A 19,039-nucleotide genomic window follows, 5' to 3' on the forward strand; every position below is an offset into this window, starting at 1 on the left:
TTGCTTCAAAAGAACTAGTCATCAGTGAAGGAATGTTTGAAACCTGGATGGCCTTTGGTTAAAGTTTCAGATTCTGGGAGAATCTATCAGTTCAAAAACTGTAGCTTGTCTCAGTCAACACACCTGAAGCCAACCTAACTTTTGAAGAAGTCACCATGACAATGAGACCCAAGGAAGGCAGGAAAACCACTCCCTCTTCAGAGCAACACTGGTAGAATGTATAATCTCATTTACAAGAATAACAAAGAGGTTGGAAAGCTATAAACAGTATTACCTCACTTAGCAAAAAGCAGCTGAGGGGGAAAGGGAGTCTGCAGTGGAATGAGACCCAGCTAAGTCATATTGCCCCAGGAGAATTGGTAGATGAGATCAGAAAAAAGTTAATATATCTCTCTCTCTCTCTCTCTCTCTCTCTCTCTCTCTCTCTCTCTCTCTCTCTCCTCTCTGTCTCCCTTTCTAGAATAGTGCCACCAAATCACAATTATTCCAACAATGTATTAATGTGCCTGTCTTTGCAAGTTCCCTTCAGCATTGACTATGTTCGACTTTTTTCATCTTTGCCAATTTTCTGACTATGGGATGACATCTCAGATTTGTTATGTTTTACATATTTCTTAACAATGTAGATTCCCCCCCATATAGTTGCTAATACTTTTCACCACTTCTTTAGTAGCTTTGTTCATGTCCTTTGAATTCGTATCTATTGGGGAATTCCTTTCGGTCTTATGGAATTCTGTCAGTCAGTTATGTAGCTCTCTTGGACAATTGAACCTTACTAGAGTTATTTGACTACCACCTATTTTTCCAGACTGACTTTACATTCTTTTCCTTTACATCCTGCTTAATCCATCCAGGGTGGACTATTTGCTATTCCCAGTTCCCTGTTGCCCATGCCTGCAATACTTTCCATCTTCCTTTTGTCTCTTGAGATCTCAGATTAAATGCTCTCTCTTACAAGATTCTTTTCTTGATTCTTGTCTTTAGGTCTTTCTCCTCTCTTTGAAGTCAATCAATTGTCAGTCAAAAAAGGAAGCCCCTGAAAGAAAAGGTTCAGGGGCTTGAGAGTGAAAATGAAAGCTTCCATGATTTTTTTTTTGGGGGGGGTAATTTCTGGGTTTAGAGGGCAGCATCCCCCTAAATATGCCCAGACCAGGAAAAGGCACCAAGGAAAGTGGATTTCTTGAGGATCATCAGAGCACCAACTGGGAACAGTGAAGGATAGGGCAACAATTAGCAAATGTGTTGTTGACTAGCACCACCTGGTGGGAAAACTTAATATCCATATCACTGTGTATCTCCACCTGGTTATTGGGTTAATTAGTTTGATTAATATGTTTGATTACATGATAGCTGCTATCTCTGAAGATAGCACATAGCACACATACGAGGTAGAGTGTGGATGGATATAATTCTAGTATCAAGCATACCTTAGTTTACATTATCTGGGCACATTTTCTTTTTTTCTTTCTTTTTGTGCAAGGCAATGGGGTTAAGTGACTTGCTCAAGGTCACACAGCTAGGTAATTATGAAGTGTCTGAGGTCCAATTTAAACTCAAGTCCTCCTGACTCCAGGGCTGGTACATTATCCACTATGCCATCTAGCTGTCCCCTGGGCACATTTTCTTAGAGTTGAATGGAATTTCTTCTAGGTATTTATTAAGAGGGTTTTGTTTTTTGGCTTTTAAAAAAATCATTCTATGGGGGGAAAACTGGGAGGGGTATATAATAAACACTTATAAAAACAAATTTAAGCAATTTCAAAGTGAGTCAGGGCAAGAAATCCAAGCTCCTGGAGGGCAGGATTCATTTTGTTTTTTCTTTGTTTCTGTGGCACCACACATGGCACCTGTGCCATGGCAAACAATCAATGAGTGCTTGGTGGATTGAACTGAATAGTAGTAGGTATGGGGGAGGGGACCAATGGAAGGATCTGTGGCTCTGGTTCAGAAAAGCTTTCCCACTTGGTTTGTTTGGCCAACAGTAAGGTTAGCCAACAGCCACCCACTGGCATCGAGTGGTACCATTTTGCCTGTGAGAACCAAGCCTCCCTCAGGTGAGCAGCTGATCAGAGGATGCTGACATTTTTCTCTTTCTTCTTAAGAGGACGTCCAACATATCCTTCAGATGATAGAATTTGTCATAAGAATGCAAAAAGAACTGACCTTGTCGGAGGAGGAGGCCAAAACACTCTACGACCAGTTCAAATATAGAGAATATTTCTCAGCGCTGATAGAACATGTGACCAGGTGCAGTAGTGCTTTGAAAGACTCATTGGCATCACTGAGAAAGGTCATCCAAGAGCGGGAGAGACCCTGATAGTATGGGTCTCTGGAAAGCAGTGTTGTCTAATTCAATAAGAACCCAGCTGTCTCCTAGGGCATTTATTTCTTCAGATAATAACAATGGATCATTTATATAACCCTGAGAGGGAGGGATGAGTTTATTGCAAGCAAGAACAATTGTTTCCATTTTCCAAATGAGAAAAGAATCCTTGAGATTAAGGAACAATTTGGTCCAATGGATAGAATACTGCAATGGAACTCAAAAAGATGCGACTTGGTAGCTGCATGCCCCGGATAGTCCCCTAATCTCTCTGGGCTTCAGGTTCTCCATGGATGCAATAAAGGGTTTGGGCCCATGACAAGCTCTATGATGTCTCCATAGTCACACAATTAATACTCATAAGGGCTAAGATTTTTCTTTTTTCTTCCTTTTTTTTTTTTTAGTTTTTGCAAGGCAATGGATTTAAGTGGCTTGCCCAAGGCCACACAGCTAGGCAATTATTAGGTGTCTGAGGCCGCATTTGAACTCAGGTCCTCCTGACTCCAGGGCTGGTGCTCTATCTACTGTGCCACCTAGCTGCCCCAGGGCTAAGATTTAAACTCCCTTTTCTCTGACTTGAAATTCACCATGGAAATTGAATTCATTTATTCTAATGTACACTAGTTTTCATTTCAAAGGGTGATGTTTTCCAGTCTTGCTCTTGGATCCTGGGGAGCAGCCCTATTTAGAGTCAGTAACTCCCTGAATATGATGAGTAAAATATGCAGTTTCTTAGTTGCCAAACATAGTGCCTCTCTAAGGGGGAACATAGTATAATAGTTAGGGTTCTGGAGGGGGAGCAGGGGAAGAACTGGATTAGAATCTTGTTGCTGACATTTATGGTTTGTGTGACTACAGATACGTCATGTAACTTTTTGAACCTCTATTTTCTTATCTCTAAAATGGAAACAGTTTTATTTTATGTATTTATAAGATTTATATGGGATCATATAAAAATAATGTAAAATGCTTTATTAATTTTAAAGAGGAATACAGATGTCTGAAGATAATGTTTAGTAGTTAATTCAATAGCATTGAAAGGCAAATGACACAAGGAAATGCCATGAAACAAGGGTATTATTTTCAGGAAAACTGAGAACTATTGGCATGTGACCAAGACTGGTTAAACTACATTTTTTTAAAAAAAGGATATTTACTTTTGTAAGGAACTGATCTCAAAGTCAGGAAGATCTGGGTGCAAATCCTACCTGTGGGATCCCACTGGACACCTTGGGCACCCTGGGCAAGTCACAGAATTCTCAGTATTCTAGGTGATGCCCATAATGCCAAGTTGCAGAGAAGGTGCCAACTTGAACTGGGAGAAGGATTGTGCTACTCTGAGTGTTCAGAATAATTTGCAGATGCCATTTCTATCCTTATTTCAATAGAAAACACTATGTTAGGATTGTCAGAAGAAAAAGTAAGAACTGCTGAAAGGTGCTTAGAGTCAGCTCTATGGGTCAGTTGTGTAATTTTAGGGTGGATGCGGTCAGAGAGAGTTCTGGATTTCTGTCATACGCTGGGGCTTGTCTACCCTGTCCAGAGAAATCTCAATAAGTCATTGTCTCTAGCTTGGCATCATAGGCCCAATAAGATCTCAAGGAAGAAGAGAACACTCAAAAACCTGTTTGTGATGTAAAACTGGCTAAAAAATAGAACATATCCCATAGAGGCTAGAGGAAATATAAATATTTCATTTGCTTAGTGAATACCAGAAATATTTTTGAGAAATTTCATCATTTCAATGAATCTCCAATATGGCTAGTTTTTTAGTCCTCATTATTCCTACACAGGAGACTCTATTGACATCTTCTTTGTAATATGTATAATATATATATTTAAATTCTGAAATTAAATGTATAAATATATATTTATATATTATACATCATATATATTATATATAAATTATATTTAAATCCTGAAATTAAATGTCAAGAAAAATTTTTTATAAACACATAACAGAACATAGAGAGGGGATTCTATATTGGTATGAATCTCTATTTTCATATTATTTGTTTTTAAAATATGCTTATATATGTTTATCTATATATACATATTTATATGAAACAAATTTTCTAAGTTCTTTTTTTTTTTTAGGTTTTTGCAAAGCAATGGGGTTAAGTGGCTTGCCCAAGACCACACAGCTAGGTAATTATTATGTCTGAGGCCAGATTTGAACTCAGGTACTCCTGACTCCAGGGCCAGTGCTCTATCCACTGTACCACTTATCTGCCCCTCCAAGTTACTTCTAAAAACTTTCCAGTGCTTCCTTCTGAATTTCCTTCTGTTCTGAGAATTAAAAAATGTTACAGTGGCCTAGATTTTTGGCATCACTGTTGAGAATCTTCCCCTTAGCACCTCCCTACTTAAAAACCTGAGAGAGAGAGAAGAAAGAGAGAAAGAAAAAATAAAACCCTTGTAATAATGAAAAAAACCAGCCAAGTGAATTCATGCACTGCTTATATTCAAAAATTCAAGTCTCTCATTCCCTTGTCCATCACATTGCCATCAAGATGTGGACAACATGTTTCATTGGCTTGTTGATTTTTGTTGTGCAGTTCTGGGGTGGATAAACTGATTGTGGTTCTTTGATTTCCATATCGCTATTTGGTCTGGTGTGAACTCCAGGGTTTTGTTAGAGTAAGCATATGGGAGCTTCCTATTTAATCTTCTGTCTGGGTGTTTTCCTCAAAGTTTCTCACCGAATGATTGAAACACAATGGGCCCTTGTGCTCCACTGGCTAGGATGACACTGTCATCCACATTTTCAATCCATACCATCACATTTGTACATGGTCCTATGGGTCCAGATGAAAAGGACCTCCTAGTTAGGTCATTTGTGGTCTTTGCTAAGGCCCCCTTCTGGCTTCCTTTCCTTTTTCCTGAAGTTGGTGCTGAATTAGGCCATTGTTTGCTTTCTGTAGTTTTCAACTACACTTGGTTTGCATGTGACCATCCCTAGAAGACCCTAGTTACTCCCTGAGATATTTCCCAACATCATCCTCTCTACCAAGACTCCTCTAGTCCTACACTGGCCACTGTGAACGACTGTTTTCACCTGATGCTGTACTGTAGATTGTTGGCCCATCTTATATTAAAATGAGATTCCCACATTTGGCTGACCGGAATTGGTCCTTCTATGAATGGTGCATCTCTCACCAGCTTGGTGGATCTAGTTTTGGACACTACGCTGCTGTATGATTCAGAGGAGATTCCCTCTCCCCCCCACATGGATGTGTACATATTGGTAGGAGCAATAGCCTTTGATGGTCATACACTCACCCATGAACATGGGTCTTGCTTTAATATTCCTCCTATGTGAAAAATGGGAATGTATTACAAGACTGACACTCAGTACTGTGTTTATCTTTTATTCTTACCATTGTAAGATTTTGTACCAACTCTCAGACATCGTCTCCTGATTGAATCCTTGCAGGGAATTGTGAGTGATCACACCTTGATTTCATACTTTTCTTCTTTAAAAAATTATACTTCGTTTAATATACATTTTTATAAATTTTAAGTCCTCAATTCTCTCCCTTCCTCACCCATTGAGTAGTCAAGCAATTGGGGCAGCTAGGTGGCACAGTGGATAGAGCACTGGCCCTGGAGGCAGGAGGACCTGAGTTCAATTCTGACCTCAGACACTTAATGATTGCCTAGTTGTGTGACCTTGGGCAAGTCACTTAATCACTTAACCCTTAAATTTTAAAAACGTATTCAGTTTTGAGCTAAATTTAGGTCAAACTTTGAAATGAGTTAATGTGATATTAAAATGAAGATTTTGAGTTCCAGAAAAAGTCATAATCAAAACTGAAAACCTTTATAAGAATGGTAAAACAAAGACTTGTAAAATCCTGCAAGCAGACTAGCTCCAAAGAAGCGGACGAAACAACAATTGGAATGATAACTGGTGACAGAAAGAAAAAGAAAAGTGGAGATAAATGTCCCTTCCCCAGCTTTCCCTTTATAACACCAGCTGTTGCTTTGGAACTTGAAGGACTGTTCTCAACCTACTTTCCTTCTCTCGCATGGAGCTGACTCTCAAGGGCACGTGCTCACATCCTTAGTCTCCCGGACTCCACGCCATCGTTCCTCCAGAGAGTAGGGAAGAGAGAGAGGAGCAAGCTGCTAAAGGAGGTGGGATGGAACAGGATAGCTTACACATTGAGAGGGGTTAGCACTTGGGTCCTAATTATCTTTGCATTTCCATCAAGACATCATCGGTCCTTTGCACAAAGTCAATGTTTATTGAATAAATGAGAATAGTGATGGGGTCTTGGGATTTCAGAAATGAGGAAACTCCTTCCCCTGTTGGGGTTCGGCATCTTCTCTGCAATGTAGCATCTCCACGTTGACTCAGTTATTAGGGAACCAAGTGGTTTTTCCAGGGCCATCCACATAGTATATGTGTATGGTCAAGGCTTGACCATAGGTCTTCCTGGTTTGAGGTAGTGTACATGTGGGTGTGTGTATGTCGGTCTCTCTGTGTCTCTGTCTCTCCCTGTGTCTCTGCTCTCTGCCTCTCTCCCTCCCTTCCTCCTTCCTTTCTTCCCCACACTGAAGCACACACCATTAACTATGGGACATGTATTTCATGAATTGGATTTTCCTTTTCAGTATGTAACTTTTCCCCTTTCCCCTTTCCCCCCCAGTGCTCCAGTTGTGGCATTTTGTTTAGAACGACAAAATGCTGTACATTTCTGGCGATATATACTGGGCCCATCAGCTTCTGATGAACTCCCCATCAGGTACTTCCTGGCAGAGGTCTCCAACTTTTTCTAGAGGATCAGTGGGTAGGGAAGGATGGCTTCAAAATCACTCGGAATTTGGAGGAAGGGTTGATAATGCCACCCAGAAAAACATCAGATAATTCTTATGTTAGTTAATTGGCATTAATTGGAAGGGAATAAAGGGGGGGGTTCTGGGTGGATAAAAGCAGTTCCTGTGCTCTCTACCTTCAGGACAGTTGTCAGATGCCAGCTTCTAGTCCCTAATTTAGGCAAAGTTTAAAGACTAATTGTGTGACTGTTACTGAACAATTGGAGAACTCTATGATATTGGTATATGATCAGTAAGTTCATTTATTATTTTGTCATAGACTTTAAATTATTAAAATCTCCAACTTAGACATTTCAAGGCTAGGTATATCTCGAGTAGGTAAAAATAGGAGGAGAGGGAATCTTAAATGCTCTAAAATGAATTATAATAAAATACAATGGAGCATTACTTTGCTCTAAGAAGCAGTGGATTTGACAAATGTAGAGAATGAACTAAAAAACCAGATCCAGGCTGTCCCTTAAATCTTTGGGTGGTTTTATGCCACCTACTTTAAAAATTGCAATCTAGGGGCGGCTAGGTGGCACAGTGGATAAAGCACCGGCCCTGGAGGCAGCAGTACCTGGGTTCAAATCCACCTCAGACACTTAATAATGACCTAGCCGTGTGGCCTTGGGCAAGCCACTTAACCCCATTGCCTTGCAAAAACCTAAAAAAAAAATTGCAATCTACAACTACTCCAACATCTTTAGAATCACCTGAATTGAATGAATAGTCAGGAATCTAAGGGAAGACATAGCAGTAACAATTAAAAGAGAGTATCCATTTCTCAATGCTGTTGAGAGTTCAAAGAGACTTCAGAGAGTTGGACTTTTAAACTTTTCTTCTTTTTTTTTTTAAAGTTTACGGGAAATTCTTGGCCCAGACAATTCTCAGTACAACCAGCTTCATGGGAAGGACACTCCAGAGGAAGCAACCAAAGAAATTCGCATTTGCTTTCCTTATGAACACACCATGGTGTTGATCAAGCCTCATGCCTTCCAAGACCTGAGGGGTGAGCCTTCAAATACACAGGTCAAATTCCCTGGAGTTTCTGATTCTCTCTCTCTCTCTCTCTCTCTCTCTCTCTCTCTCTCTCTCTCTCTCTCTCCTTCCATATTATCTTTCTCCTCCTAGTCTTCTTTCTCTCTTTCTGTCTGTCTCTGTCTCTGACAAACTCTTTCTCTCTTTGTCTCTGTCTTTCTCTCAATGGCACTGGACCTCTCCAGCAATTTGATGAAATCCCCTTTCCTCTCTCTCCAGGTGGTTGAAGTCAGAGTTGTCACCATTTCCTTCTAATGCCACCTCTCAGATCCATTTAGTGGGGAACACTCTAACACTCACATGGTTCAGCCATCACATCTCCAAGACTTCCACTGGTGTTTCAGAGTGTGAGTGGTGGAGATTGCACAGATACCTAGACTTCATCCTCTCAATCCTATGGTCTAACAGAGTATACTTCCAGCTCCAGAAACCATATTTTAGGAGGGACATTGATAAGCTCTAGCACGCCCAAAGGAGCCCAACCATTATTGCAGCAGTCCTTGAGATCTTGTCATGGGAGACATTAAAGGAATTATCTTAGGAGGAAAAGAAGAACATGCATCTCATGGAGTTTAAATTTTTATGGATTCATAGATTTTAAAGCTGGTAGGGACTTAAGAGATCATCTAGTCCAAACTTCTCTTTCCACAGAAGAAGAAACCTGAGACTCAGAGAAGAAATGACCCACCCAAGGTCACACACATAGTAGATGGCAGAGATAGGATTTGATTTTGAGTCCCCTCATTTCAGATCCATTTGAAGAGCTGTTAGGTGGAAGAGGAAAAGTCAGTGGCTTTGGAATCATGATTCTGTGGTTCTGTGAATTTGTTATATTTGGTTCAGGAAGGAGAACCAAGAGCAAACAGTGATATAAGGAAAATCTTCCCAACAAATTAAGCTATCCAAAATGGAATGGGCTGCATTAGGAGGTAGTGGGCTGACTATTACTGGATAGCTTTAGTTAACAGCTGGATGCCTACCACAACATGAGGTATAATATGTGTCATAGGGGGAATTCTTGTTCAGTTACAGGGTAGACAAGATGACAGCTGAGGTCCTTCTATATTCAGTGATCTATAACATTTCAGTCTTCCACAATCTGGTGTCTTTATTGTTATCCTAACCGTTCTGCCTCTGTTCCCCTTCACCCTCATCTCAGTTTTCAAATCTTTCTTTCCTTTGTATTTCATTTCACCTGGGAACAAGACATCCCACTGACAAGGGTAGATTGTGTAGGGATATTCCTCTCTCCTTTTACTTTCTCTTATAACAGAAACACAAAATTTTCACTTTGTGCATATCTGGTCTCTTGTTGGCAGGATGACATTCAGGGCTGAAGCTCTGGAGGGAGGCTGGGATTAAAAATACAGATGAAGGGGCCATGCAAGCAGAGGTTTATAGCATCTTAAATCGGTTTGTAAAACTCTTCTGCCAAGTTTAAGTCCACCAAAATAATTGCAGCAAAATAAAGGCAGTTAGCAAACCAACTAGATGTCTGTTTTTCTGCACAGGGGGAATCATAAGAAAGATTCAGGAATATGGTTTTTCATTGTCCCACATGAAGGAAATTCAGTTATCCGTGGACAAGGTTGTGAAGCTTTATAAAGCTCATCAAGGTCAAGACTTCTTTGAGGACTTAGTACATCACATGACTGAGTAAGTGGTTCTTTTCTTCTCTTTTTTCTTTTTAATATTTTTCCCAAACTACATGTCAAGATAATTTTTAGCATTTTTTTTTTGCAAGGCAAATGGGGTTAAGTGGCTTGCCCAAGGCCACAGGGCTAGGTAATTATTAAGTGTTTGAGACTGGATTTAAACCCAGGTACTCCCGACTCCAGGGTTGGTGCTTTATCCATTACGCCACCTAGCCGCCCCTTTAGCATTTCTTTTGACAAGATTTTGAGTTCCAAAGTTTTTTCTTCCCACTCCTTCCCTCTTCCTAAATGGCAGGGAATTTGATATAGCTAATGCATGTTCTATCATGTAAAACATTTCCATATTAATCACAGTTGTGAAAGAAGAAACAGAACAAAGAGAAAATATCATGAAAAAGAATAAAAGGAATGGAAAAAAGTATTCTTCAGAGTCCACCAGTTCTTTATCTGGATATGAATGGCATTTTCCTTCTTGAGTCCTTTGTGTTTGATTTAGATTATTGTGTTGTTGAGAAGAGCTGAGTCATTCATAGCTAATCCTCACACAATGCTGCTGATTACCATGTGCAATGTTTTCCTGGTTCTGTTCATTTCACTTTGCATCAGTTCATGCACATCTTTCTAGGTTTTTCTGAAGTCTGCCTGTTTATCTTTTCTTATTATATTATAGTATTCCATTACATTCATGTACCACAGTTTGTTTAGCCATTCTTCGATTAATGAGCATCTTCTCAGTTTCCAATATTTTGCTACCATGAGAAGGATTGTCATTAATATTTTTGCACACGTAGTTTTCTTTTTTCTTTTTTCATGATCTCTTTGGGATAGAGACTCAATAGTGGTATTGTTGGATCAAAGGGCAAGCCCTAAGTTTGAGCATAGTTCCAAATTGCTCTTTATTATGGATAGAACAATTCACAACTCCATCAATAATGCATTAGTGTCCCAGTTTTTCCACAACTCCTCAAACATATATCATTTTCCTTTTTTTATTATCATATTAGTTAATTTGATAGGTGTGAAGTGGTACCTCAAAGTTATTGGTATTTGAATCTGTTTAAAAATGGTTTAGAAGGTGCAGCTAGGTGGCATAGTGGATAAAGCACTGGCCCTGGAGTTGGGAGTACCTGGGTTCAATCCGGTCTTAGACACTTAGTAATTACCTAGCAAGCCACTTAACCCCGTTTGCCTTGCAAAAACCTAAAAAAAAAAGTGGTTTAGAGAAATTTCATATGACTATAGATAGCTTTGGTTCCTTTATCTGAAAACTGCTTGTTCATATCTTTTGTTCATTTATCAATTGGGGTTGTTTTCTTTTCTAAAACCAATTGGTGTACTGGAAAAATTCATGACCAAGAAGAAAGACCTGTGTTGACACAACAGTTCTGGAATTTTTCATCTTCTATTTCTGCTAATAATAAAATAAAATAAGGAATAATAAAAAATGAATAATAAGTGATGAAAGCAGTCTTTGCTAATAGTAAAAAGCAGTATTTCTACTTATAAATAACAAATAACAAACAACAATCAAACAGTATCTGGTCCTGGTTTCGAAGAAGATTGACAGTTTGAAGGCACAAACTCAGATAACTCTACTCAGTGTCCTGTGAGGAGCATATTGGTGAAGTGGCAAGGTCAAATCTCAGCCTAGGTCTGTACTAGAAGACCATTACAGGCAGGGAAGAGCTGGAAAGACTGCACAGAGAAGGAAGCATTGGAGGTGACTTCAAAAAATTCAATGTACCATAGCAGAGGGGAGGACTTGTTCCCCAGTAGGATGGAGGAAAGAGAAAGAGCCTTAGTATAGGATGAACAAAATCATCTGTGAATTATATATAAATGCGATATGATTTTATTAGCTATTTGTCAGTGCCATCGATCCAAACTTTGTCTTTTTTTTATGAATATCTTTTTTGTTTTCCAATTATATATGATAGTAGTTTCTACCTATCATTTTCTGTAAGGTTTTAAATTTTACAATTTTTCCTCCCCCGTCCCTTCCCTCCCCCCATCCCCCCAGAAGCAGTCTGATAATCTTTGCATTGTTTCCATGCTATACATTGATTGAAATTGAATGTGTTGGGTGAGAAATCATATCTTTGAGGAGAAAATAAATTATTAGATAGCAAAATTATGTTCTACATAAGACCCTTTTTTAAAAAAGTTGAAGGTAATAGATTTTGGTCTTTGTTTAAACTCCACAGTTCTTTCTCTGGGTACAGATGGGATTCTCTGTCTCAAGTGCTCTAAAATTGTCCCTGATTGTTGCACTGATGGAATGAGCAAGTCTATTAAGGTCGATCATCACCCCCATGTTGCTCAAACTTTGTATTTTAAGTTTGAAAATTTTAAATATTTGAACATAGGGGAAACACTGTGGCATAATAACTAGAAAGTTTTCCTCAGGTAGGAAAGTCTGGGTTCAAGTCTATCCCCTGACAAATATGACTGTGGGACACTGGACAAAGATGTTGAAATTTGCACTTTTGGGGTCAGTCAAAAAAAATCAGTGAAAGACATATGCAATCTTTTCTGTGGTTTATGTTAGGCCAAGAGTTGGCAGTGATCTTCTGATGGTCTTTTCGACTTCTAGGGGTCCTTGCATGGCCATGATCATAAGTAAGGAGAACGCAGTGCTGGATTGGAGAAAGTTTGCTGGCCCAGTGGATCCGGAATATGCAAGGAAGGAGGAACCGGACACCATTCGGGCCCTCTTCGGAAAAGACATATTGGACAATGCTGTCCATGCATCATCTTCCAAAGAACAGGCCATGATGTCCATTGAGCTGATATTCGGAGACATTGATATGTTCTTTGAGGAGACAGAAATCTAAGGTAGAAAGCCTTCAAGTGTCTTCTTTTCTAGATTTCTCCAATTTTCAGACTTGACCAAAAAGCAAGCTTACCAGAAGCCCCTGTTTAGATTTGTAGACCTAGAATTGAAAGGGACCATAGGGACTATTGAACCCAGTCACTCATTTTACAGGTAAGAAAACTGAGACAGAGAGAAGATGAGTGGACTGCTCGTTACACAGCTATTCATTATATCAGGTCTTTCTGATGCGAAATCTCCTCCCAACCCCAGCCACCTTTATCTTGGTCAGGTCCACAATTATCCTGTGCTTAGAACCTCAGAGTTGGAAGGGAATCTGAAGATCCCTTATTGTAACTGAGTCAAACTGAAGTGTGATGCCCCTACTCAACTCTCCTAACAAAAACGATCAGCCAGCTTTTGCTCAACCTTGTGAAGCGGAGGATTTTTCCTTTTGGAAAATTGCAATTTGTATCCCTTTGTTCCTAGTTTCTGGCCACTAGAGTGAAGAAACTGGATCTAATTCTCCCCCTTCCATGAAAGAAGACTATATCTGAGAGAGATTTTAGCTTGACCTCTGCAGAAGTCCCACTGACCCTGAAGCCCAAGTGAAGGGATGCTATCTAGTCTTTGTGCATTCTGCTCATTATGGGTGATTCAGATTCACTCAATATCTGCAGCCCACTTGGCTGTTGGAAGTGTGAAGACAAGGCAGACATTTAAGTGTTTAACTCTGCTAAATCCAAGGGATATAAGGTAGAGCAGAAACACTGTCTCTCCCCTCAAAGAATTTGCATTCAAATGGAGGAGATATACAGGGTAGATGTGAGAAAATATGAGAGAAAGTATTAGCAGCTGGAAGGACAGATGGAAAAGGGCTCTTGCAGAAGTTAGGATTGGAGTTGAATTTTCTAGTTGCCTGGATTTAGAGATGCACATCCCTAGGCCCTGGGCCATTCATGTCTTTGGTTTCAAGGAGGATCCTGGGGATTCCTTAGAGCCAATGCCTGATAACTACGAACCTGCTCTTCATCATGAATTTCCCTACCAATTCAACACTTGGAGGGCTGTGAGAAGATGAAGATGTGGCTTTTTCCTGATGCTTCATTACCACCTTGCTATTTGGCCTTGGCAAATCTCTTCCCATTTCTGAACCTGTCTCCTACTCCTAAAAATGAAGGGAGGGACAGCTCGGTAGTGCAGGGGATACAGCCTCAGCCTTGGAGTCAGGAGGACCTGAGTTCAAATCCAACCCCAGACACTTAATAATTACCCAGCTGTATGACCTTGGGCAAGTCACTTTACACCATCACCTGGCAAAAACAAAAACAAAATGAAGGAACTTTTGTTGGTAAAACCTGAGGTCCCTTCCTGCCCCAACACTCAGAGATTTGAGGCAATGATATTATTGCCGTTGAAGCTGGGCAAGGTGGTAATTGCAAGGAGTGAACTGAAGGAGGCAGCTACATTAGAGCAATAGACCTGGAGTTAGGAAGATATGAGTTCAAATCTAGCCTCAGACACTTTCTAGTTGCATGACCTTAGGCAAAAGCGCTTAATTGTTGTCTGCCTCAGTTTCCTCAACTATAAAATGGAATCATAACAACACCTACCTCTTAGGAGCAAATGAGATAATATTTATAAAGTACTTTGCACATCACATGGTTCACAATAGTATAAAGATTTATTCCCCCCAACTCCCCCCCCCCCCCCAAAGCATGCTGGTCTCCTATATGCAGTTAACTGGGAATTGATTTTAACAGGGCCGAACAGGCGTAAATATAAAAATAGGCTGATGAGGAGAGGCTGTCAGGAAGACGTGAACAGCTTCATTTTTCTTCCCTAGAGCTCCCAGCAGATGTTGTTCCACTCATCCACATGTGCTACGGAAATGCAATCTATGGTGGATCTTCCTCCTGCAGCAATAGGAACAGCAGAGCAGCCTCATGGGGGAAAGAAACAGTGATATCAACATAAATGAAACGAAACAAAGCAAAGCCAATCTCTCAAACTGAAAAAAAAAAAAACCCCAAACCCAAACGCTTTTTGCCTTGGTTTTATTGCTAAACATTAAAAACAGAGAATAGGGAATGATCACTGCAGATCTGATGTAAGCTGATGAGGTTATGAAGAGAATAGAAAGAAAAGCAAAGAGGGGGCAGTTCAGAGCTTTGGGAGACTCCTGGAGACAGAAGGTGGGGGACATTCTTGCAAAGAGGAATCTAAGGGAGAAGAAAACTCTTTTCATTATGACTGGCCCTACATAGCAATCCTGTCTCTTCTTCCTGTCTCTAAAATTTGAAAGTGTAGAATAATAATCCTACCAAATATAACATTCTTTAAGAAGGCTTTACAAGAAGTTAGGTTGATACCTAGCTGTGTGGTCTTGGGCAAGCCACTTAACCCCAATGCCTTGCAAAAAAAAATATGAGAAAAAAGTTAGGTTGATGCAATGGCCACCAAAGTCCTGTCCTCTCATTCAATTAGCTTCAGAAAAGATGTTAATAAATATTTGAAGTGATATTACTTCCCAACATTTTTTGCTAACTTGCTAGGGAGCTACTGTGTAACCTCAGTCAAATCCCTGCCCCTTTCTGTGTCTCAGTTTCTTCCTCTGTAAAATGAAGAGATTGGATTCAGGTGGCTGTTTTGAAGATTATCTACTAGCACTGATGATCTTTAATTCTCTGATTCTAAATTAATTTAAAAAAACCCATTCCGGGCAGCTAGGTGGCGCAGTGGATAAAGCACCGGCCCTGGAGTCAGGAGGACCTGGGTTCAAATCCAGTCTCAGACACTTAATAATTACCTAGCTGTGTGGCCTTGGGCAAGCCACTTAACCCCGTTTGCCTTGCAAAAACCTAAAAAAAAACCATCCCAAAGATCACTTCCTTGACTGCCTTCCTTCTTCTTCTTCCTCCTCCTCTTCTTCTTTCTTCTTCCTTCCTTCTTCTTCCTTCTTCCTTCCTTCTTTCTTCCTCCTCCTTCTTTCTTCCTTCCTCCTCCTTCTTCTTTCCTCCTCCTTCTTCCTTTTTCTTCTTTGCAAGGCAGTGGGGTTAAGTGAGTCACCCAAGGTCACACAGCTAGGTAATTATTATATGTCTGAGGCTGGATTTGAACTCAGGTCCTCCTGACTCCACGGTCACTGCACCACTTAGCTGCCCCTCACAATACTTCTTTACAGAATTCACAACATCTTTGGGATTTTCCATCTCTGACACATGTTTGCGGTGGGACTCTTGGAAAACCACCTCCCCATTCTCAGCCTCAGTGATTTCAAGTCTAAAATGGACTATGATACGTTACTTTTCAGGTTTTTAGGAGACTCAACTGCAATGTTATGCATAAGGTACTTTTCAGGACTATAGACATGTTCATGATTGTTTATTGGTGGTGATGTCCTGATATTTTGGTCTGGATCTGTGACTCCATAGGTCTAGGGAGTTATCAGTGAGGAACACCTCTCTAATATCCACCCAGATAGGTGCCCAAGACACCAAAAGGCTGAATATTTTGCCCAGGATCACACAATTCATTTAACAACACTAGGGACCCATCATCATTGTCACCACCACCACCACCACCGCCACCGCCACTGCCACTGCCACCACCACCACCGCCACCACCACCACCACCACCACCACCACCACCACCACCACCACCACCGTTCAGCTCATTGTTTCTTCTTGGTTACAATCATGTAGCTTATCAACTATAGAATTAACACAGACATTTCAATATCCTCCCCCAGTAAAATTACTTCCTAGTATCTCACCAGTAGATGGCACATAGTGACCTAGTATAGACACATGGGTGTGTCCTTTTATCACTAGCTTGAGAATGATGAAGAACCATTTATTGAATCCCTGATTTAGAACTCAATGGGATCATTTTGTAGAAGAAACTGAGGTCAGGTAAAGTGAAATACTTGTTGATCTGGGTTGGAAGCCCAGTGAAGGAGGTGTGGTCTTTATGGTCAGAGAATGCATTTGGAATCTCACCTCTGCCATGTCCTAGCTGGGTGATATTGGGAAAGCTCTCTGGATCTCAGTTTCCTCATCTGTACAATTAGACTTGGTGGATCTTTAAGATTTCTTTCAACTGTAGACGCAGTAACCTATAACTCATCCACAATCATTAGAATCAAAAGTGTCACAGCTGTGATTTAAACCCAGGTTTTTATTTTAAAATTTTTGATAGCTTTTGTTTTTTAATCACCTTCATTTTTCCATTTTATTTAATATTTTATTTTTACCAGGTAAAGATAATTTTTAATGTTCATCTTTGAAATTTTGAATTCCAAATTCTTTCCCTCCCTTCCAATTCTCTCCTCCCCAACCCTCCCCCCCCACAAAGCAAGCAAGTTATGTATTCTTTTTTTAAATATATCCATTTTCTCACCCCTTTCTAATGGAAATCCCATTATAACAATTTTTTTAAAGAAAGAGAAACTGGGGCAGCTAGGTGGTGCAGTGGATAGAGCACCGGCCCTGGAGTCAGGAGAACCTGGGTTCAAATCCAACCTCAGACACTAAATAATGACCTAGCTGTGTGGCCTTGGGCAAGCCACTTAACTCCATTGCCTAGCAAAAACAAAAAAGAGAGAAATTGGGGTAAAACATAATTCAACAAAATTAGTCAACTCATGAAGTGGACTGGCAATATATATACAATATTCCATATCTGCAAAAATGGAAGGGAGGATCATTTTCTTGACTATTCTCTAGAGCCAAGCTTGAGAGTCCAAGTATTTTTTGGCAAAAGGCACAGCAATTCCTCTACTATGCCACCTGCTTACTGTACTCTTATGGTAACAAAATATTTCACAACAGCCTGTGACAGTTCCTAAACTAATTCCCTGCCACTGGATGGGGAGCATTTTTACATTAGTGTAGTGTGATCATTTCTTAGATAAGCGAATGGATTTAGAGAGGTAAAGTCTCTTGAGCGGAGTTATACAGTAATGAAATGACTGTCATATGAATCTAAGAAGGAGTTTCCTCCAGGTTTTGAAGGCTTTGGACTCTTCTGGTTTTCTGACTACCTGGATAAGAAAGACTATTTCCTTTTTGACTTCCAAAGGTTACTGCCCTGGGCTTCAGGTCTTCTTTTGCTTCAAAAGTTTTTAATGTTTTGGACTTTTTTTGAGTATCATCTTTTTTTTAAAAGTTTTTTTTTTTTTTGCTAGGCAATGGGGTTAAGTGGCTTGCCCAAGGTCACACAGCTAGGCCATTATTAAGTGTCTGAGGTCGGATTTGAACTCAGGTCCTCCTGACTCCAGGACCGGTGCTCTATCCACTGCACCACCTAGCTGCCATGTAAGAATCATCTTACCCATAACCTTTCTCTTTTAGATTCGCCATCATTCATCTAACTGTTCCACTTCTGTTCAGTCACTCACTCTACAGCAGCAATGAACGTGCCTCTTATGTGCCACACTCCATGATGGGGGAATCTAAAATCACTTCTTTCTGCTCAGAACTCACTTCTCCATTTCTACTTCTTCCTTATTTCTCCTACAGCTGAAATCATTCATTATGACCTTTTTTCTTCTTTACTTCATACTTCAAAACTACTCTACATTATCCCCTATCTTCCTTTTCTCTAAATATTGATAATGAAGGATACTTTTTGTCAAGACCAATCCCTGATCTTATCTTCCAGGTCTCTTCTGGAAGAATCTCTCTCTCTCTCTCTCTCTCTCTCTCTCTCTCTCTCTCTCTCTCTCTCTCTCTCTCTCTCCCCCCCCCCCAGCTATCATTCTATATTTTTCTACTTTTTAAAGCTAAATTCTTAGAAAAAAATCCACCTGGGGAAGATGGTAGAGTAAGGCAAGAAATTACTTGGCTTTCCCCAATTTTCCCACAAATAATATAAAATAATGCCTCAAAGTGGCAAAGTAGAGCGGCAGAAATAGTTAAAAGTTGGGGTAAATCAGTTGTTAAGCCTAAGACAATTTGGGAAGATGCTAAGAAAGACATGACCTCTCAGGGTGGCAGTCAGGTAGAAATCACTGCAGTCTAGATACCTCTCAGCGGATACCCTGAATCAACTAAAAACAAGCCCAGGGAAGTTGTGTTAATGCTTGTCTCAGTTTCTTTTTTTTTAGGTTTTTGCAAGGCAGTGGGGTTAAGTGGCTTGCCCAAGGCCACACAGCTAGGTCATTATTAAGAGTCTGAGACTGGATTTGAACCCAGGTACTCCTGACTCCAGGGCCGGTGCTCTATCCACTGCACCACCTAGCCACCCCAGCTTTAGTTATTTTCATCCTATGGAGAATATGGGGGTCAGAATGATGTTGGGGAGAAGTTTTCAGGATTCTCAACCAGTGCAGGATTCATGGGCCCAGTTTGAGGCTGTGGGCAAAGAGGATTGAGTACATGCTGA

The 19,039-nt window shown here is 40.3% G+C and overlaps 1 protein-coding gene across 2 annotated transcripts in view; it reads left to right on the top strand.

The window, feature by feature from the left end:
* NME8 (NME/NM23 family member 8) overlaps nt 1-14,791 on the top strand; it is a 51,754-nt gene extending 36,963 nt beyond the window's left edge. Inside the window, exons 12-17 of one of the 2 annotated variants that reach the window (XM_074199194.1) lie at nt 2,103-2,247; nt 6,979-7,074; nt 8,005-8,156; nt 9,697-9,841; nt 12,434-12,675; nt 14,499-14,790. In XM_074199194.1, coding sequence (XP_074055295.1) covers nt 2,103-2,247; nt 6,979-7,074; nt 8,005-8,156; nt 9,697-9,841; nt 12,434-12,674 — 779 coding nt within the window. In that variant the 3' untranslated portion in view covers nt 12,675; nt 14,499-14,790. Of the gene's footprint in view, nt 1-2,102; nt 2,248-6,978; nt 7,075-8,004; nt 8,157-9,696; nt 9,842-12,433; nt 12,676-14,498 lie in introns of both variants that reach the window. The other variant, XM_074199195.1, reaches the window with a different exon arrangement.
* The last annotated feature ends 4,248 nt before the right edge of the window (nt 14,792-19,039 follow it).

This window comes from Macrotis lagotis, chromosome 8, assembly GCF_037893015.1.
Source record: "Macrotis lagotis isolate mMagLag1 chromosome 8, bilby.v1.9.chrom.fasta, whole genome shotgun sequence".
Classification (NCBI taxonomy): Eukaryota; Metazoa; Chordata; class Mammalia; order Peramelemorphia; family Peramelidae; genus Macrotis; species Macrotis lagotis.